At 53.7% G+C, this 20,774-nt stretch overlaps 1 protein-coding gene across 1 annotated transcript in view; it reads right to left on the bottom strand.

Annotated features, from left to right (window-relative positions):
• Window positions 1–19,844, bottom strand: part of SPTBN5 (spectrin beta, non-erythrocytic 5) — a 48,628-nt gene extending 28,784 nt beyond the window's left edge. Inside the window, exons 1-17 of the mRNA XM_061157489.1 lie at window positions 19,734–19,844; window positions 19,358–19,525; window positions 18,009–18,125; window positions 14,832–14,834; window positions 13,744–13,898; window positions 12,977–13,205; window positions 11,526–12,157; window positions 9,914–10,052; window positions 9,567–9,799; window positions 9,174–9,327; window positions 8,886–9,086; window positions 8,596–8,802; window positions 6,053–6,253; window positions 5,225–5,377; window positions 1,989–2,119; window positions 1,503–1,742; window positions 926–1,213 (exon numbers count right to left, since the gene is read on the bottom strand). Coding sequence (XP_061013472.1) covers window positions 926–1,213; window positions 1,503–1,742; window positions 1,989–2,119; window positions 5,225–5,377; window positions 6,053–6,253; window positions 8,596–8,802; window positions 8,886–9,086; window positions 9,174–9,327; window positions 9,567–9,799; window positions 9,914–10,052; window positions 11,526–12,157; window positions 12,977–13,205; window positions 13,744–13,898; window positions 14,832–14,834; window positions 18,009–18,125; window positions 19,358–19,525; window positions 19,734–19,844 — 3,362 coding nt within the window. The remainder of the gene's footprint in view (window positions 1–925; window positions 1,214–1,502; window positions 1,743–1,988; window positions 2,120–5,224; window positions 5,378–6,052; window positions 6,254–8,595; window positions 8,803–8,885; window positions 9,087–9,173; window positions 9,328–9,566; window positions 9,800–9,913; window positions 10,053–11,525; window positions 12,158–12,976; window positions 13,206–13,743; window positions 13,899–14,831; window positions 14,835–18,008; window positions 18,126–19,357; window positions 19,526–19,733) is intronic.
• Window positions 19,845–20,774: the final 930 nt, after the last annotated feature.

Raw genomic sequence — 20,774 nt, 5'->3', positions numbered from 1 at the left:
GTAAGCCCCAGGGATCCACTCATCTTGTGGGAGAGCTATGCCCTGGGCCACTGGTGAGACAGCAAACGTAAGAAGCCCAGCCCAGGACTTGGGACTCACTAGTTCCCGTGCTCCCTGCATGTCATACCTTGCTCCAGCTGGCCATGCTGATGGCGATGCCCAGGCCAGCGGATGGCTGGGCAGTGCACCCAGAAAAAATCATTCAGACCGTCTACATACCTGACTGTGGGATCACCGCAAGCCTGGGTGAAGCTTTAGGAAAGGCAGCCACCCCTCTGCTGGATGTGCCCCCCAAGCTCACAGTTTGAGAACAGGTGACACCTTCGTGTAAGTAAGGAAAAGGCTCCACTTCTCCGAGCTGGTGCAGCCCTCAAGTGGGTGGTGGAATCCAGTTAGCAGGGGTTGGGCTGGATTTCAGGGTCCACCGGGCCACCTGTTAGGCTCCTTCATATGTGGCACAGGCTGCAGACTGCACCCACCCCCGCAGGACGAGGGGGAGGAATCTCCATACTGAGGAGGGTGTTGTCTTAGTCCTGGGGGGCAAGAGGCTGAGCCATTTTTTTTTTTTTTTTTTTTGCTCCAGGGGCCTGTGGGGTCTGTATTACCCAGAATAGGTTAGGTGGCTCAGCCACCCTGACAGCAGTTCACTAGGCTCCCCTGCATGGGGTGTGGCAGGCCTGGACAGGACAGAACATTCTAGGAGGCTCAGACTCTGCCTGGGGTCCCTCCCCAACATATGCAAGATGTCTGACCCAGTCTTTGGTTTCACCCGCGTCTTTGTAAACCTGCCTCAGGTGCCAGGATGGACACCAGCCTGGACCACACCCCTGCTGACACACTGCTCCCCATCTGTCCCTTTCTGGTGCCCCGTCCCCACAGGCCAGGGCCAGCCTAACGTGTGCCCCACCTGCCCTCTCATCCTGACCTCTCCTGATGCAGGTGGATCTCTTCCAGCAGGTCTCGGTGATTCCCCAGCAGCCGCTGGGCTGAGGCCACATCTACTGCCTCCTCCTCACTGTGGAGCTTGGCCTGGATGCTGTCCGCCCATAGCAGCAGCCGCTGGCTCTCCTGCAGGAAGCTCCGGTGGGTCTGGGCCTGGGCCTGGGCCTGGGCCCGCTGGGCCACTTGCTCCCGCACTTGCTCCAGCAGCCCCTGCAGCGTCTTCACTTGTCCCTGCAGGGACGGGCTGTCTGCGGGGCCCATCTCCTCAACCCTGTGGACAGGACCCACCGCCCAGTCAGTGCCCCGCCCCTGGCCCTGGGCCCAGGCGTATGCTCCCTAGGGCAAGTGGTGGCAACTCTGAACTGCCCCCTCGCCCTCAGTGGAGGGGCAGTGAGCATGGGTGGCTCTCTGGTTCACCATGAGCATGTTCTCACACCGTTTCCCAATCTGTGCCCTGCCCTTCCAATGGCATACCCCACCCATCCTCCCACCTCAGTTTCTGTCCTCCTCCCCATTCCAGAGCCCTGCTCAGGGCATTGCTGTGTGAATCCCAGTCATACTTGCTAGCCGCCCTTTGCAGGTGGCAAATGTCTTTCTCCAGCACCAGCATCTTCTGCTGGCCCACTAGCAGAACATGGTGGCCATCCTCTGAGTTCCCCAGCTCCAGGGTTTCCAGCTGGAGTATCAGGTTTTGCAGCTGGACCCGTGTGGATCCACACTCTTGCAGAAAACTGCACGCGTGCGTTGTGCATGCCAGCTGCGTTTCCTTCTCTTTCTTCAGGGTCTCCAGCTGCTCCCACCTGGGCCGAGGGAACAGGGTTGTCTCAGGGATGTCATGTCACAGGGACACCTCTCCATCCATCCTGGGGCCTTGGCTAAGGCTTGTGTGACAAGAGCTGGCTGGCCAGCCATCCCCATACCCTCTCTTTCCATCCCTGATGCCTCTAGTCTTTCTTCCTGGCATCTCAGGAGTCAGGTAAGCAAGTACTCAGGCCTAGGCATTAGCCAACCTTCTCCTCTCAGCAGCACTCCCTCTTCATTCTCACCTCTGGCTCAGTTCCTCCTGCTGTAGCTGGATTTGGGGGGAATTTCCAGGACACCTCTGCTTCAGCTGCTCAGCGGAGCTGTTAACCTCAGTCCAGAGGCCTCTTCCCACAGCCAGGGCAGTGAGGAAGTTCTGGGGAAAGGAGATTCCAGGCCTGGAGGGGGCCTTTTGTCTTCCTACAGTCCCCTTAATACTAAGAATGACCTCAGATATGCACTGCTACAGAGATGTTTGAGCTGCATCCCTCTGGAAGGACAGGGGTCTGTGTCCTTAAAGGGCTGGGAGGGCCCTTTAAAAATTCAAGACCAGACATCCAAATTGGAAAGGAAGAAGTAAAAGTGTCATTATTTGCAGATGACAAGATTTTATATATAGAAAACCCTAAAGAATCATGTGGTTATGCAGGAGACACGGGTTCAATCCCATGTCTCCTGGGGGAAGATCCCATATGCCAATGGGGCAACTAAGCCCATGTGCCACAACCATTGAGCCTGTTCTCTAGGGTCCGGGAGCCACAATTGAGCCCACGTGCATAACTACTGAAGCCCACATGCCCTGGAGCCCATACTTGGTAACAAAAGAGAAGGCACTCTGATGAGAAGCCTGAGCACCACGACTAGAGAGTAGATCTCACTCGCCATCACTAGAGAAAAGCCTGAGCAGCAGCAAAGACCCAGCACAGCCAAAAATAAATAAATACAATTTTAAAAAAGATTCCACCAAAAAACTGTTAGAATAAATGAATTCAGTAAGGTTGTGGGATACAAAAATCAATGTACAGAAATATGTTCAATTTCTATATACTAATAAGGAACTATCAGAAAGAGAAATGAAGAATCCCATTTGCAATTGCATCCCAAAGAATAAAATAGCTAGGAATAAATTTTTTTACTTTATTCTTTGGAAATGCAATGGAAAATGGGACTGTTCTCTTCATTTCTCTTTCTGATAGTTCATTATTAGTGTATAGAAGTTAAATTTGCAATTAACCCCCAAAGAATAAAATATCTAGGAATAAATTTTGGGCTTCCCAGGTGGCGCTAGTGGTAAAGAACCCACCTGCCAATGCAGGAGACATAAGAGATGTGGACTTGACCCCTGGGTTGGAAAGATCCCCTGGAGAAGGCAATGGCACCCCACTCCAGTACTCTTGCCTGGAAAATCCCATGGACGGAGGAGCCTGGTAGGCTACAGTCCATGGGGTCGCGAAGAGTCAGATACGACTGACTGACTTCACTTTCACTTTTCACTTTCATGCATTGGAGAAGGAAATGGCAGCCCACTCCAGTGTTCTTGCCTGGAGAATCCCAGGGACGGGAGCCTGGTGGGCAGCCGTCCGTGGGGTCACACAGAGTCGGACACGACTGATGTGACTTAGCAGCAGCAGCAGCAGCAGTGCAGTGCAAGAATAAATTTAACCAAGGAGGTAAAAGATCTGTTCATTGAAAACTATAAGACATTGATGAAAAAAAATCAAAGAAGACACAAATAAATAGAAAGATATTTTGTGTTCAAGGATTGGAAGACTAAAATTTGTATGGGACAATAAAAGATCTCAACCAACCAAAGCAATCTTGAGAAAGAAAAAACTTGGAGGTGTTATGCTCCTTGATTTCAAACTCTTTAACAAAGACATAGTAAATCAAAACAGTATAGAACTGGGATAAAAACAGACATATAGATCAATGGAACAGATAGCCCAGAAACAAACCCATGCATATATGGTCAATTAATTTTATGACCAAGGAGCTATCGATTATAAAGACTATACACTGGGGAAAGGACAGTCTCTTAAAAAATAGTGTTGGGGAAACTTGACAGTTGCCTGCAAAAGAATGAAACTGGAACACTTTCTAATACGACACATAAAAATTAACACAAAATGGATTAAAGACTTGAATGTAAGACCTGAAATCATAAAGCTCCTCGAAGAAAACACAGTAGGCTAAGCTCCATGACACTGGTCTGGTAATGATTTTTTTTTTTTGATTTGACACCAAAACCAAAGGGACAAAAACAAAATAAACAAGTGGCTAAAAAGCTTCTGCCCAGCAAAGGAAACCATCAACAAAATGAAAAGGCAACCTATGGAGAATGGAAGAAAATATTTGCAAATCGTACATTTGATAGAAGGTTAATATCCAAAATATACAGAGAGCTTACACATTTTAATAGCAAAAAGCCAAATAATACAATTTAAAAATGAGCAAACATACAGATGGTCAAGAGTTACACGCAAAGATACTTATCACCATCATAAGGGAAATGGAAATTAAAACCACAATGAGATATCACCTTATACTTATTAGAAAGGCTATTATCAAAAAGACAATAAATAAGCATTGGTGAGGATGTGGAGAAAAGGGAACCCCTGTGCACTGCTTATGTGAATGTAAATTAGTACAGCCACTATGGGAAACAGTGTGGATGTTCCTCAAAAAATGGAAAATAGAACTACCACGTGATCCAGCCATTCCACTTCTGGGTATTTATCTGAGGAAAACAACACTAACTCCAAAAAATATATACACCTTCATGTTCATTGCAGCATTATTTACACAAACCAAGATGTGGAGACAACCTAAGTGTCCAACAGTGGATGAAAGAACAAAGAAAACATAATACACACACACACACACACACACACACACACACACACACACACATGTGAGCACTGAAGTATTATTCAGCCACAAGAAATAATTGAAATCTTGCCATTCAGGATGACGTGGATGGACCCTGACGGCATCATGCTAAGTGAAATAAGTTAGATGGAGAAACACGAATACCATATGATCCTACTTATATATGTGATTAAAAAAAAAAAACCCAAGCTCATAGATTCAGAGAATAGATTGGTGGTTCCCATAGGGGAGGCATGGGGAGTGGGTGAGATGGGTGAATGGTACACATTATAGTTATAAAATAAAACTTTTGTTACTGTGCATGTGTGCTGATGGATGTTACTAGATTTACAGTGTGGTCATTTTGCGATATATGACATCTATTTATACCTGAAAAAATACAGTGTTATATGCTAATTATACCTCCATTAAAAAAAAAAATTCAAGGCCAAATCCTCCTCTCCCTCCTCCCAGACAGGACCACAGCTGACATGGAGTTCACTGGGGCACAGGAGTGAATAAGGGAGAGGCAGGAGGAGTGAGGAGGGGGCAGGACAGGAATCACCCGAGGCAGCAGGGCCAAGCAGGCAAGACCCCCTCAGCAGCAAGGTACCTCATACTTGAGCTGCATGACTTCCAAGTTGTTGGCCTTGGGCTGCAGCGTTTGCAACAGCGTCGTCTGTTTGGTCAGCCAGGACTGCAGCTCCCCACATGAGCCATAGAAGCCAAACAGGGCCACCGCCTCCTCCAGCTGAGCCCTGCGGCGCTGAGGAGAGGCCAGCCCAGAGGCTGGGCTGAGGGCCAGTGCCTGCCATGGGGCGCTGAGAGCAGGTCCCCCATCACCTCCCAACCCGCAGAGTCCACGGCCAGGCGCAGAAACAGTCCCTGTCCCACTGCTGGGCCCTCCACCCTCTCTGGCAGAGGGCCCAGCAGAGCATGCACATTGCTCTCATCCTACTCACACCCTGCGCTCTTGGGTACAATCTGCGCTTCTCCTGGGTCTGGCCCTGCTCCCTGCCCCTTCCTCTGCAGGCTCTCCTCTAGCTGCTCCCAAGCCTCCCTGCTGTGCTCCAGGCACCCTGGCCCTTGCTCCTCCACTGGGCCTCTTTCCTGCCTTTGCCCGGGTCCTGCTTAGAACACTCTTCCCCACCATCTCCCCCTGCCACGCCCCTGACTCACCTGCTCCCAGCTTCTCACTGTTCAAGTCTCCACCTAAATGTCCACCCCTCAGAGATGCCTCCCCTGATTCCTCGCCCTCACCTGGCCTCCCCTTCACACTCCCATTGCACCCAGATCCGTCTAATGACTTGTTTCACATCTTCTCTGCCCTGACCCAAGCTCCTCAAGGGCAGGGAACACGTCCTGTCACTGCTCTGTCCCTGGGCTCATGGCCCAGGATCCAGACTGAAGGAGTGAATGTTCCATGAACAAGGAGTGTTACCTCTGCCTGGGCCCGCAGGTCCTCATAGTCCTGGCTCAAGCGGTCCTGTGTCTGGAGGATGGTGTTGGGGTCAAAGTCAGGGTCAGGCTCATCTGGGAGGGCCATCTTCTGGGTGCCCCACAGACCAGAGTGGCAGGAAACTTCATGCCAGGCCCCTGGGTTTCTCGGGCTTATCTTCGGAGAGCTCAGGGCAGACACCACCTGTGCCCACAGGACAGAGGTCAGCGTGTCTGGAAGGGCTCCCAGCAAGCAGCAGAAGGCTTGGCAGGGTGGGCCAGCAGCTGTACCTGAGCTTCCGGCCCCAGGATGTGACTGAGGGGCACTGTGGCCTGGCAGCCCCCTGGGGTGTCAGGGTCCGTCTGGCGTGGGGGCAGCCGGGCCTCTCCCGGGAGCTGGGTGAAGTGCAGTCCTGTGGGAACACAGGTCCTCAGGGCCGCACTGGCCCTGTGCCTCTTCTTGAGCCAGGAGCTGGCCTCTGGGGATGGGCAGGGGAGATTATTCATTACTCAGACCTGTGCCAGGAGCCCTGCAGGCCAGAGGATGAGGGCCAGAGCTTCCTGAGCTCCTGAAGGCCTTATGCCCACAGACCTAGGACACTTCCTAGGACTGTGCAAGGATAAGCAGAATGCACATTGTGTGAAATGAATACTATGGTGGCCCAGGGAGTGGAGGACGGCCAGAACAGGCTGGGGTCGGGAAAGATTTCAAGGGCAGGGTGAGCCTGGCTGGGGGAACAGCATTTGCAGAGGGGGAGGCAAAGTGGCGCTGGTGGCAGGAGCTAGGGCATAGAGGGATGGGGGGGGGGGGAGCCCAGGCTGGCCTTCCAGATGGGGGGGTCTCTGTCCCTCTGTGTCTCTGGCCCTGGGCAGGGTCAGACACTGCAGCAGCAGCAGCAGCCAGGCTGGCCACTCAGGGGTTGAGGAAAAGGAAGAGGCACAGAGAAAGACTGGAGAGGGAGGGGAACAAAGGAAGACTCAGAATTTCAGGCAGCTTCATATCTTTCCTCCTCTCCTTAACTTCTTCCCCTCAGTCTTTGGATGCTCCCAAGAGCCACACAGATTCCTGATGCTCTGTTAAGGTGCCCACGTGAGGTCTTGGCCTTATACCTCTGTAGATGAAGCTTGTTTTGACCTGAGGGCATGGTGGTTGGCTGCCCTGCAGTGCTAAAATTTGGGTCCCATCCTCAGGTCTCCTGGTGACATCTCCATCAGTTCTGCTCCAGCCTTCTGGGGGTTCCCTCTGTATGGAGGAGGGAAGGCTCTACTTAGCTGCCAAAGTGACTCCCCACCCACAGGAGAGGGGACATCTCTGTACCTCCCCACCACCACTGGGCAAAGAAAGGGTCTGAAAATGCCAGAGATTATAACTAAGCCTTCTATCAATGCCAAGGTTGGCTGGGCAGTAGAGGCCACAAAAGAAGGATAAGGCATCTCCCGTCATTCATTTAAACAACTCAGACTGGAGAAGGTGGCCACATAGTATAGAAGGAAAGCAATACCAAAAGCAGCACGTGTTAATATAATGCAAGCGCCAAGAGTTACACAGTATAGTCACACAGGGAGGGAATGGGGAGACAGTCCTGGACAGGAGCTGGGCAACCACTTCAGCAGGTGTGAGGGCAGTAACTTGGCCTCTGTGAACCTTGGTTACCTCATCTGTAAAGAGAGGGCGCTGGACCAGACAACTGCTAACACGTTGTGGTTCTATTTTCAAAAATTATTGATTATATGGTCCAGGGAACAAATGCAAAGGAAAAGAGATAGCTCGACCTCAGCTAAGTTAGAACCACAGAACTTTCAGACTTCTGGTAGTCTGGTCTTGGTGACCAGTACCAACTATGCCACCAGGACCCCTTCCAAGACACGAGGACCTGTGCTGCAGGTCTGCAGGGACGTGGAGCTTCCTTGGCATGAGGGTTGCACGCATGCTAAGTCGCTTCAGTCGTGGGATGAGGGTAGACGGACCAAACGTGAGTGTAGGACCTGAGGGCTGTGATTTACACATCCTGAGCTACATGTACAGCTTCTTGAAAGAAACTGCATACCCTCAGAGGCCTGAACCATCCTGCCCAACATGTAGGTATGTGGTTTTTTTTTTCTTTTTTAAACTGGAGGCTTGATAAACTGAGGGAGGGGGTTCAGAAAGCAGTCTGGGGTAGTGATTTGGCCACCCAAAGCCTAAAAAGGCCTAGTCAGGAGAGCCGAATAGGGCTGAAGGGCGAAAGGACACCTTAGGCCCGGTGGTCAAAGTAACAGGACATTGCTGGAGGAAACTGCTCATTGCCTGGGAACTTGTGGGCGAAGTGAGCAATGCCAAACTGCCCTCTGATGTCCTCCACCATGGGCAGACAGTACTCTACTACCTCTGGGCTAGGACAGCAGGGGAGATGATGCTGAGAAGGAGTGGGCACCTCCAACCCCAGGGGAAGGCACGTCAGGGGCCACAAAGGCCATCTCATTTCCACCCTCTGTGTGGTCAAGGGTGCAGTGAGCATTTGGTGTCGGGGGCCCGTGGGTTTGGGTCCCTGTCCTGTCTCTACGTACCAGGAGTGCTGCCTGGGCTGTGGCCACCCGTGCCTGCTCGTCTAATCGATGCAGTTCGGTCCCGAAGGTGCGCACAGAGCGTTCCAGACGCAGGTGTTGCCGCAGTAGAGCCTCGGTGGCCACCTGGTCCTGTCCAAAGGATGCACTCTCCAGTGTAGACCGCTGCTCCTGAAGCCACGAGTCCGCCTCCGCCACGTCCATGAAGTACTGTGAGGAGGAGGGCAGGCTGGGCACACATGGGCTGACCCTGCACTCCCTGCCTGGCTACCCAGCTCCTGCTGCCCTGCTACCTGCTGGACAAGCAGGGCTGCCTGCAGCCTCATGCCCTGCTCATCCATCCGGGCCCAGAGCCGCTGCCACATGCCCTGCACCACCTCGGCCCGCTCCCAGGGACCTGGCCGCATCGGGGGCCCGCAGGCTCCCAGTTTGCGTCCCCTCTGCACAAGATCAGCGCACACGGCCTGGTGGCGATGGAGCTCGGCTTCCAGGGCCTGGAGAAGCACAGAGGAGGGAGCTGGGTGAGGGAAGGGATGGATGGCAGGGAGAGGGGAAGAGGCAGAATGCAAGAGAGAGGGCACCTTGTGTTTCTGCAGGGCCGCTGCGATCTGGCTGAGATCCGGGCCCATGGACGCCTCCTCCACCAGCTGTCCGTGCTCCCTCAACCAGGCTTCCTCCTCCTCACAGCTGTGCAGGAGCTCTGCCTGCTGCAGGGTCTGCTCCAGCGAGGCCCGCCTGAGGGACGGCAAGGGCCACAGAGGGAATCAGGCAGTGATGGGGCTTAGGGAGGGATTCCCCACCAGGCCAGATACCTCCCCTTAGACAGGACTTCTCCTGTCCCTGGATCACTCAACAGAGGAGACTAGGGTCAGGGCAGAGGAAGTCTCCAGACAGCATGTTTAAACCTGGGCAGGAGGTAATTTGGATTACAGAAAAGTTGTGGAGAGGGTAGAGGAGTTTGGGTGGGCTCTCACCGGGACCTGGCAAGAGACATGAGGCTCTGGTAGAGCTGGGCCAGCGCCCTGGCCTTGGCCTGCAGCACCTCCACAGCAGTGCCCGTGGAAGAGTCCAGCTTCATCGTCTGGTGGGCCAGATGGCTCACATGGGCTCCAAGGACTGAGATCTGGGCCTCCAGCAGGTCATGCCTCTGCAGCAGCCCCTCTACCTCTGTCAGCTTCTGCCCATAGGCCGTGGAGCTGACCAGCACCTGGCCAGGGACAGATGAGTGGTCATTAACATCCCAGAGTGCTGGGTCGCTGTGAGTGCCAGGACTGGCGCATGCTGCTATGTTCTCCGAGGGGTTCACTGGTCCAGGGCCCACCTGCAGCTCGTTGAGCTGGTTGGAGGCAGCCTCCACCTCCCGCAGCAGGCTCAGCACAGCCTGCATGCCTGCTATCTGCTTCCTCTGCCCTTGGAGCCGCTGAAGGAGCCGCTCCCAGCGCCGGGTGATCTCCAGCTGCCTGGGGGATGTAAGAATAAGGGTGGTGTCTATTGGGCCATGGCAGGGAAGCTTGGGGTCCACAGTGGGTGGTTGGTGGGCTTGTCTGTACTGGAGGAACCTGAGTACTGTGGCTGGGGCTGTGAGCATCCTACCCTGGAGTGGGAGGGGCAGCGTCCCTGCCTTTTAGAAACAGGCAGAAAAACTGAAGGGAGAGTCTGGGAGGTTCAGGCCTCCTCTGACACCCAAGCCTTCCTTCCAGTCCTCATTACCGGTGACCGCAACTCCATCCTTCCCAGTGCCCTGGCCAGGAACTGGATGACTCATTTTCTCACATCCCACTTCTCATCTGTTTGCGAATTCCCCTGGACTCAAAATAAATTCAGAACCCCTCCATTTCTCATCACCTCCACTTCTCTATTATTCTAAGTGATTACTGCAGTAGCTTCCTGACTGTTCTCTCTGCTTCTGCCTTTGTCCCTTCAGTCTACTCCTGTCGTGGCATCCAGAATGATCACTGTAAAATAAAAGTTAGATCGTGTCACTCGTCTGCTCAAGTCCTGCCATGATTTCCTATCTTCTGCTGAGTAAAAACCAAGTCTTTACTGTGTCCTGCAGGGTCTGGCGGGATTTCTGCCACCACCCCTGGCCTCCATACCTCCCTGACCTCAACTACAACCTGTTCACTTGGCTTCCATGTTATTTTCCATGTGCCCCTTTGGGACATTGCCCTAGTATAGTCCGTCATCATATCTGTATGGTTTCTCACTTCTTTCTGGTCTTTCAGTTCAGTTCAGTCGCTCAGTCGTGTCCGACTGTTTGCGGCCCCCTGGACCTGCAGCATGCCAGGCCTCTCTGTCTATCACCAACCCCCAGAGTTTACCCAAGCTCATGTCCATTGAGTCAGTGGTCTGCTCAAAAGTAAACCTCCTCTGACCACTCAGTATAACTCCCTCTGCCCACATTGGCACCTCATATTCCCCTATTCTGCTTTATTATCTTTTAAAATCACTGTCTCACAGACTGTATATACTTCTGTTTTCCTTAGTAGCATGTAAGCTCTATGAGGGGAGGGATTTTTGTTTGCCCTTTTCACTGCTAAATCTCCAACACCTAGAACAGTACTTAGGACATAACAGACACTCAATAAATGCTTAGTTTTAGTGAATAAATTAATAAGAGGCTATCTAGAAAGAATAGTGCTTTACCAAAGGGATCAATTACAGAGGTTGGAGTTTCAGGCATCAGTGGGAGCTAGATCTTTTTATTCATTTATTTATGCTGTGCCACGCATCTTGCAAGATCTTAGTTCTCTGACTGGGGATCGAATCTGGGCTCTGACAGTAAAAGCGCCAAGTCCTAAACACTGGACTGCCAGGGAATTCCCAAGAGATAGATCTTTTAAAAGGGAGCCCCAAATCCATAATCACCCCCACCTCCTCATGGTAGGAAGGCCTTAGCCTGTTTTGAAGACTGTCCCATGCCCGGGGCTCACCTGCTGGCCACCTCTGTCCCGCCGTGGTAACGCTCCTGCTGGAGGATGGCCGCGATCTCGGCCAGGGCCTGGAAGCGCCCCTCCTGGGGCAGGATACTGGCCTCCAGCATGCCCAGCCTCTGGGCGGCCGCGTCCACCATGGCCAGGCTGGCCGGCGGGGCTGCGGCCCGGTCCAGCACCTGCTCTGTGTCTGTCAGGAAGCTCTCCCGGAGGGCTGCCTTACGCTGGAAACGCCGGGCCAGGGTTTCCAACCGCTCTAGTTGTAGGAGCCTCTGCTGCAGGGCCCGGCTCCGTGAGGCCTCCGCCCGCTCCAGGCTTGCCCAGCGCCGGGACAGCTCCACAGGGCCCAGGCCCTCGGGTGGCAGGAAGGGCCTGCGGTTCTGGGCTCGGAGGGCTGTCTGCAGCCGAAAGAGCCGGGCCTCCGTGGCCCCTCGCTGCTGCAGTCTCGGTGGCTTCTCCTGGGTGCGGAAGGAGGCAAAGGCCACCAGTAGCTGGCGCATGGCCGGCAGGTTGTCTGGGAAATCCCGCGCCTCCAGCTGCACCTGCTTCTCTGCAATCCAGCACAGCAGGTCGGCCACCAGTTCCTCGTACTGGGTCTGCAGTGCCTCTGACTCCCGCAGCTGATGCAGGATCTGGTGGGGGGCATGGGAAGGGCTCAGACCAGCACCTGGGGGGCACACCCTGGCTTCCAGGTCCTGGCGGCCTTCCCCTTTTGGGTGCTGAGTGCCAGCCAGGCTTGCCCAAGTGCACAGTAGCTCCTGCTCTTAGGTGAGGATACGCTAAAGTGGGGGTGCTCCCAGCCCCCAGAGAAGCAAGGTCTGTTTCCATTCCACACTCAGACCCGGGAGTGGGGCTCCCGTCTTGCCTTCCTCTATCTTATTTTACCCCGTTTGGCCTCAACACTGGAGGTGCTCTTCTCTCCCTCCCTGAGGCCCCCACACCCCTAAAGCAACTCAGCACCTTTGGCCTGGATCACCTTCCCCACTCCCAGCTGAGACACCAACCCTGAGAACAGCCCTCCCAGGCCTCAGCCTCTGCCATCGTGCCCAGAGGGTAAGAAAGCCCCCCAGAAACATGGACTTGGCCCAGCAGAGCTGCCCCGTGTTTGTCCTTGCAGAGTCCAGCTCTCTGTGCCTTTTAATCCCATTAGGAGCTTAACAACCTAAGAGCCGAAAGGGAGGGGGAGGGGCAGGGAGAGGCGTTGCTCACCCGGCTTCCCTGTATGCCAGGAAGTCTGCTCATGCTCCCTTGAACACTCCCAGCAGCGTTCTGTTACCCAGAATTAATTGCGTTACCCAGGCATCATCATTCCCATTTTACAGATGAAGCACAGGAAGCTTGGATGATGTGGCCAAGGTCACACAGGGAGGAAAGGTCACAGGGTGTGCTGACTCCGGAGCCTATGTTTGCCCCACCTCTCTGCAATGCCACCTTCCCTCTCTGTCCCCAACCTTCACGAGTCTCCTCTGGACGGTCTGCTCCTGGTGCAGGCGGGAGAAGTGGTGGTAATAGAGGGAGACGTAGGTCATGATGGAGCGCTCGTCGGGCTGTAGGGCTGCCACGTCCTCGGGATCCAGCAGCTGAGCAATGCCCAGCTCCTGCTCAGCTACGTGGAAAGCACAGCGGAGGTTGTGCAGCGGGCGGTCGGGACGCAGGGAGCTGTAGTCAAGCAGGTCTGGCCTGGGCAGAGAGCAGGCAGAGCTCTTCACCAGAGTTAGGGACTGCTCAGCTTTATGTGGACTTGTTAAGAGTGTCATTCCCACCTTGCTGGGCACTAACTTCCCCCTGATGATGATCTAAGGCCCTGGTTGAAGGAATAGGACTGGGAGAGGGGAGGGTTAATTTTGCTTGGGGCTCAGCCTCCTGGGTAGCGGGGGGGGGGGGGGGGGGGGCGGGTTCCAAAAGGGACAGGTGCTTACCAGAAAGAGGACTGAAAAGAGAATCAGGGACACAGAGAGTAGAAGAAGGCAGGGGTCAAAGGCAAACCTGGCTAGTTCTATGGAAGGGGGGAGGGGTGTCACAGACCAGGAGCTCAGGGTCAGTGTCTCTAACTCTGAGCCCAGTGTAAGGGGCCAGAAGGATATGGGATAATGGGTGGGTTGAGGACCCAAGTCCTGGAGAAGTTAGCTCAGTGGGTAGAAGGCCTCTGAGAAGGAAGCAGAGGCCTGCCTCAGGCCAGCCAGGGCAGGAGGTGCTGGGTCCCCTCCCATACGCCCACCTGTGGGCATGGATGAGGGCACTGAAGCTGAGCCCGTCACTCCAGCTGCGGGAGAAGTCCGTGATGTTGATGTTGGCATAGCCGGCAGTCTTCCGCTGGCACCAGACCAGCAGAGCTTCCTTGGCAGACAGCAGGGCTGCGCTGACACCAAACTCCTGGAAGGACAGGACAGTGGGTCACCGTGCAGGGGTGGGATGCGGAGGGGGGTGGGCTGCAGAGCCCGCAGGTTGTGGGAGAAGCAGGCTGGGCACAGTGCGATCCTGCTCCCCCACCTGGAGGCGGTGTGGACGGCCTGTCCTTCAGAGCATCTGACTGCATTTGCTGTTACTCGTGCTGGGCAGGGATTGGGAGTGCGAGAGAAAGACTGTCCTTACAAAGAAGTGGGGCAGTCTGAAAGTTGTCACCTCTGAGCAGCTGGTTTTGAGTCACAATTGGTGACAACAGCCACAGTAGCTCCCATTTCTCTCGGCCTTCCTTTCTTTTTTAATATTTATTTATTTGGCTGTGCCAGGTCTCAGTTGTGGCACTTGGGATCTTTAGTTATAGCATGTGAATTCTTAGTTGCATCATATGGGATCTAGTTCCCTGACCGGGGATCGAACCTATGACCCCTGCACTGGGAGGGCAGAGCCCCAGCCACAGGACTGTTAGGGAAATCCCTCTCCAGCCTTTCGGCTGGGCCAGGCACTGTGCTAACCAACCCTGGGCCACACGGAATTGAGTCTGGGCTTCATTAGACCGGCTCCAGGTCACCATGGGCTTTCTGCCAACCAGGCACCAGGCCCGCACATGTGGCTCTCCACCTGGCACAACCCCCAGACGTAGGCACTGTTAGCAGTTACATTCTAAGGAAGCACAGGAGGTGCAATATGAGGGGTCAGGAAACTGCCCGGGGTTCCCCGGCTATTAGGGGAGGGTCTCTCTTGACCTAGAAACCTCTGACATGCGGAGCCCATCTGTCTGCCTCACAAGGCCTCCCTCACACAATGGCTTCTTCAGACTGGGAAATGACCATCTTCAACTGGTTTCTGTCTCCTTGATAATCTCTTTTATTCTGCTGCTTTCGGTTTCCGCACATTCCCCCTCACCTCCTGCGCCCCCATCCCATCCCTCTTTTACTCAGTGCTTCTTTCCCTCCTCCTTCTGGGCTCCATTTCTTTCCCTGTCTTCTGTTCTTGTCCCTGTCCTGACCTCAATGGTCCTCCCCTTCCCTCCACCCCCTCCCTTGCACCTCACACCCTGGAATCCCCATCTCCTTTTTTTCTCTCCTTTTCTCCCTTCTTCATCACTCAACTAGAGCCAGACATCCTGGAATGTGAAGTCAAGTGGGCCTTAGGAAGCATCACTATGAACAAAGCTAGTGGAGCTGATGGAATTCCAGTTGAGCTCTTTCAAATCCTAAAAGATGATGCTGTGAAAGTGCTGCACTCAATATGTCAGCAAATTTGGAAAACTCAGCAGTGGCCACAGGACTGGAAAAGGTCAGTCTTCATTCCAATCCCAAAGAAAGGCAATGCCAAAGAATGCTCAAACCACCGCACCATTGCACTCATCTCACACGCTAGTAAAGTAATGCTTAAAATTCTCCAAGCCAGGTTTCAGCAATATGTGAACCATAAACTTCCAGATGTTTAAGCTGCTTTTAGAAAAGGCAGAGGAACCAGAGATCAAATTGCCAACATCTGCTGGATCATCAAAAAAGCAAGAGAGTTCCAGAAAAACATCTATTTCTGCTTTATTGACTATGCCAAAGCCTTTGACTGTGTGGATCACAATAAACTGTGGAAAATTCTGAAAGAGATGGGATATACCAGACTACCTGATCTGCCTCTTGAGAAACCTGTATGCAGGTCAGGAAGCAACAGTTAGAACTGGACATAGAACAACAGATTGGTTCCAAATAGGAAAAGGAGTATGTCAAGGCTGTATATTGTTACCCTGCTTATTTAACTTACACGCAGAGTACATCATGAGAAACGCCAGGCTGGAAGAAGCACAAGCTGGAATCAAGATTGCAGGGAGAAGTATCAATAACCTCAGATATGCAGATGACACCACCCTTATGGCAGAAAGTGAAAGAGAACTAAAGACCCTCTTGATGAAAGTGAAAGAGGAGAGTGGAACATTGACTTAAAGCTCAACATTCAGAAACCTAAGATCATCGCATCTGGTCCCATCACTTCATGGCAAATAGATGGGGAAACAGTGGAAACAGTGGCAGACTTTACTTTTTGGGGCTCCAAAATCACTGCAGATGGTGATTTCAGCCATGAAATTAAAAGACACTTACTCCTTGGAAGGAAGGAATAATACAACCTAGACAGCATATTAAAAAGCAGAGACATTACTTTGTCAACAAAGGTCCGTCTAGTCAAGGCTATGGTTTTTCCAGTGGTCACGTATGGATGTGAGAGTTGGACTATAAAGAAAGCTGAGGGCCAAAGAATTGATGCTTTTGAATTGCGGTGTTGGAGAAGACTCTTGAGAGTCCCTTGGACTGCAAGGAGATCCAACCAGTCCCTCCTAAAGGAGATCAGTCCTGGGTGTTCATTGGAGGGACTGATGCTGAAGCTGAAGCCCCAGTACTTTGGCCACCTCATGCGAAGAGCTGACTCATTTGAAAAGACCCTGATGCTGGGAAAGATTGAGGGCAGGAGGAGAAGGGGACGACAGAGGATGAGATGACTGGATGGCATCACCGACTCGATGGACATGAGTTTGTGCAAGCTCTGGGAGTTGGTGATGGACAGGGAGGCCTGGCATGCTGCAGTCCAGGGGGATGCAAGGAGTCAGACATGACTGAGTGACTGAACTGAACTCCCGTCTTCCAATTCTTCCACCAATTTCTGTTTATAAACTCAGAATGTCTTGGGAGATTGGGATTGACATATATACGCTCTTATGTATAAGACAGATAACTGATGAGAACCTACTGTGAGCACAGGGAACTCTACTCACTGCTCTGTGGTGACCTAAATGGGAAGGAAATCCAAAAAAGAGGGGATATATGTATACATATAGCTGCTTCACTGTACAATATACTATAATACAACCTTGTAAAGCAACTATACTCCAAAAAACCCCACAAAGCTCAGAATATCAAAGCACAGCAGGTTATATTCCCTTCCCCGTCCTCTGAGCCTGGGAGCTTGGATAGAAGGGACTAGTATGTAGCAGTGCAAGGGGGGAGGGGAAGGAGTTTAGGGCCTGGAGCTGGGCTCTGCCAGAGCCAGGCCAGCCCAGAAACCCTGAGCAGCTGGGTTAGGCTGGCAGACATGAGCCAGGAGTGATTCTGGGGGTGAGCATGTATGGGCATGGGGTCAGCCTGGTCCCAGACACATCTGAGTTTCGCAGGGAGAAGGGCCTGAGCTGGCTGCAGACGAGAGAGCCAGCTGGCCAGTTGGTGGCCAGTCAGGGGACAATGTAGACCTGCTGCCCCTGAGGGAAGGGGTGACAGGGGCACTTGGAACTGGCTTAGGGGGGTGGGGAGGGGAGCGTGGCTTCCTGGAAGGGCTTGAGGTCAGCTAGAAGTTGATCCATCCACTCATTAGCCAAATGGGTGCTAGGCCCTGGGGATGCAGGCAGGCAAGGCCCCTGCTCTCCTGGGGGTCACAATCCCATCAAGAGTGTCAAGGGTCCTCCTGGATTTGAGCCAAATCTGTGGCTTCTTTTCTTTAAGATTTCATGCTCTAAGTTGGTTTTCCTAACCTACTGTAATTGAGTTTTTGGTGGGGTTTTGCAAACCATGAAACTATGAATATTTATATAAGGACTTTTATGTGTTCACTCTTCCTGACCCAGTTGTAGAATGGAGGAAGATGAGGAACCATCTCTTTGGTTTTCAGGATCCTGAGGATTTGGAAACCTTCAGGGCTGGGGCTTTCCCTGTATGTTTTATTTCTCCCAATAGTACATTATGGAGTAATGAAAGTTACAGGGATTCAATGGCAAGTAGAAAACAATAAATTAGTAGTGAAAGGCAGGTGGTGGGCAGGCACCTTGACCCCCTTCACTAGTAAATGACTTGTCCCAGACCCAACTTGAAGCCCATAAATCCATTAATAGCTCTTACTTCAGCATATTACAACCTCTCTGACACTCTGAATCCTTTGCCTGCAATTGAAGAGTGAATAGAAGTTGTATGGATGCCGAGGATCCGCTGTGGGCATCCTAACTGTCAGGTGGAACTGCTCTGTCCCCAGGGCCCTGAGGGGAGGCCAGGGCTGGGCTGGGCTGGGCAACTGGGCGTGGGGGCTGAGACATACCCTGTCCAGGCAGATGTGGGAAATCTGGAAACGCAGAATGATGACCCAGATGAGTCCCAGGATGAGCGTCTGGTCTCCATCCACGATGTTCTCTGGCCCAATGAGGGGTATTGGCACCTGTGGGCATATTTTTCTGATCTCAGCCACAAAGCCCATGTACTAGAGAAGACTCATAGTAACCAAAGGGTTGGCTGCCGGATGGGAGGGGTTCTGTCTGTCCTGACCCAGGAGGTCCCCAGGGGAGAAGCCGGCAGGCCCAAGGCCAGGCAAGCCCAGGCTTTCCAAGCGATAGTGGAGACAAGGCTGTCACCTTCATAGGCTACATATCTGTGACACATTATGTCTCTGAGCTTGAAGGGTACTGAGTAGCTTCTGACAAGGGCTACAGGACTTGCACCTTTCCGAGGTTCTAGAGAGGAGGTGATTGGCTCACAGGCCATTGTGAGCCCTGGGACCAAGTAGTGTGGGCTTGCATTGTGTGGCTGGAAGCTTTCTGTTCTTCCATAAGTCTAGGGACCACAGTGCTCCATCCCTTGCTCTGGCCTCTCACCTTCCTGGCCTCCCTCTAGCACGCTAGGCTCCCAAGGGGCTGCCTGTGACCCACATCCCAGGACTCAGGGTCAGCCCAGCCAGTTTCAGCTGAAATTTCACATCCTCCAGGCTCAACCGTCTCATGCTCCAGTACCTGAAGCCAAGAGCCCCCAGGCTTCCCAATTCCTGCTTCTCAATATAAATGACCCCTGCACAGCCCCCTGACACGGGCCATGAGGATCCCTGTTTCTGGAGCTCTCCTCTCCTTTTAGAGATGACTTCTCTGGGGCTGTCCCTTCCTCTCAGGATCCCTCCTGTTTGCAGAGGTCCCTCCCGGCTGTCTTGTTCAGCTTCTCCCAGGCAGCCCTACACCACCTCCCTTCCCTGCCTGGCTCAGTAGTGTCTGAGGCTCTTCCCCTGTGTCTGACCCCCACATCCAAGATCTGCTGACCAGCTGCTCATGGGCCTTGCCTGGAAAATATTTTCCTCTTTTATGAAAAGAGAAGGTTAAGAGTGTACTGAATGTTTCAACTTAGACTCCACAATCTCTCATTGTAGGCAAAGGCAGATTTCATTCCCGCCCACTGGGGACAATGGTTGTTCCAGCTCCAGCCGGGTGGGTGCCCTCTAAGCCGGGTGAACTCTGCAAAGTAGGGCTTTGCTTCCTGGACTCTGTATCCCAGCTGCTCCTCCTGGATTCCAGCTCCAGACCCTCTGCTTGGCCCTGTGGCCAGCCCAGGAAAGATGATCCGGTCATCCAGCCTGTCCCCACTGCCCACCCTAGCACCACGCCCAGGAGCCCTCTCCCCAGTGCCCACCTTGGCCCTGAGGAAGGCCAGAGCTCGGCTGCTGTTCTCCAGAAAATGGACGCGCATGCGGCCCCGGTTGGGGGGTGGCAGGGCCTCCCCTGAGATGAGCTCCAGCAGCCGCAGCAGGTGGGTGCCGTCAGCCAGCTCTGTGCACAGGTTCTGGATCTTGATGCCCACCTGGGAGGTGATAAGGAACAGGCACAGGGTCAGCCCAGCCTCTCCTGTCTGCTCCATACCAGGACCTGGGTGGTGAAAACTAGAGCACCAGCCTGGAGGAAGGAGCACTGGCCTTAGCCAGCTGGGCTCAGTCGGCCCCCTGGGTCCACGTGCCGGGGAGCTGGGGGCACAGTGGAGGCAGCTGTGGGGTGGGCCCAGCTGCACTCACCTGGGCGTGCTGGAAGATATTGTTGATCCACTTGGTGAAGGTCTTCTCCTGCATCTGTATGTGCCGTGCCTGCAGCTTGCGGATGTGGCCCATCTCGTACGCAGAGTCCATGGTGGGACTGGACCGGGAAAGCCAGCCTGGGGTCTGCGGCTGGACTCCTGCTTCAGGTGTCCTGTAGCGCCAAGGAACTTCTGGGGGTTGTGGGGCTCACTGGCCAGCAGGCCCGGAGCCCTTTGGAGATGAGGAGCCACTGGATATTTCCCTAAGCTGGAGACATTAGGGGCCTGGAGGCTGGGGGAGGAAGGTGGATTCTGATGACTCCCTGGAACAGAGGACCCCTCCCTGCCAGATTGCCCCACATGTGGTGGGTGGTTGTAGCTTGGGATCTAGCCAGGTAAGGTCTTAGGCTCCTGGCTGGTGCCCCACACTTGAGTGGCCCACCCCTTTTCCAGATTCTTCTTCTAGAGCTCCTGCTGCCAGAGGTTTCCCCTGGGCCACAACATTCGGCTGTTGCTGCTCGGGATGAATAGGGCAGGTGGAAGGAAAAAAGAAACCGCTCACCTTGTTGATGTCCTGAGAGGAGACCTAGCTGGACGGTTGGAGATGGCAGATAGCAGGGGCTGGGCGGGGAGGGAGAGACATCAAGAGAGGCTGAGGCTGAGGCTGGGGTAGCGCCATGGCCCTCCTCTTGGGCCAGCGAGGCAGGGTGAGGGCACACAGCTGGCATTGTCCTCCCACCTGCCATAGGGCGTGGCCCGGGCCTGGAGGAGGCGGCTCAAGAATGCTCCAGATTGATGCTCCAGGGTCTACTCCTTCATCATCTCCCTGCTGCCAAGGCCTTCAGTATCGGGTGGAGTCCTGGTGCCCAAGACACAGAGGCCCACAGGATGGTCTCGAGTTGGCTTTGGGTGGGAGCTCCATGGGGGAGCTGCAGTCTGGGTTCAAGAGCCTCTGGTCAGAGCCTCTGCACCCACACCCCAGGCTGAGGCTGCTCTTCTGCACCCCAGCAGGGTCTCTTTGGGAGCACCTGCAGGGCTGGAG

Source organism: Dama dama, chromosome 12 (genome assembly GCF_033118175.1).
Source record: "Dama dama isolate Ldn47 chromosome 12, ASM3311817v1, whole genome shotgun sequence".
Classification (NCBI taxonomy): Eukaryota; Metazoa; Chordata; class Mammalia; order Artiodactyla; family Cervidae; genus Dama; species Dama dama.
Note: the sequence above shows the minus strand (reverse complement) of the source record. Positions and strands in the feature narration are given on the sequence as shown.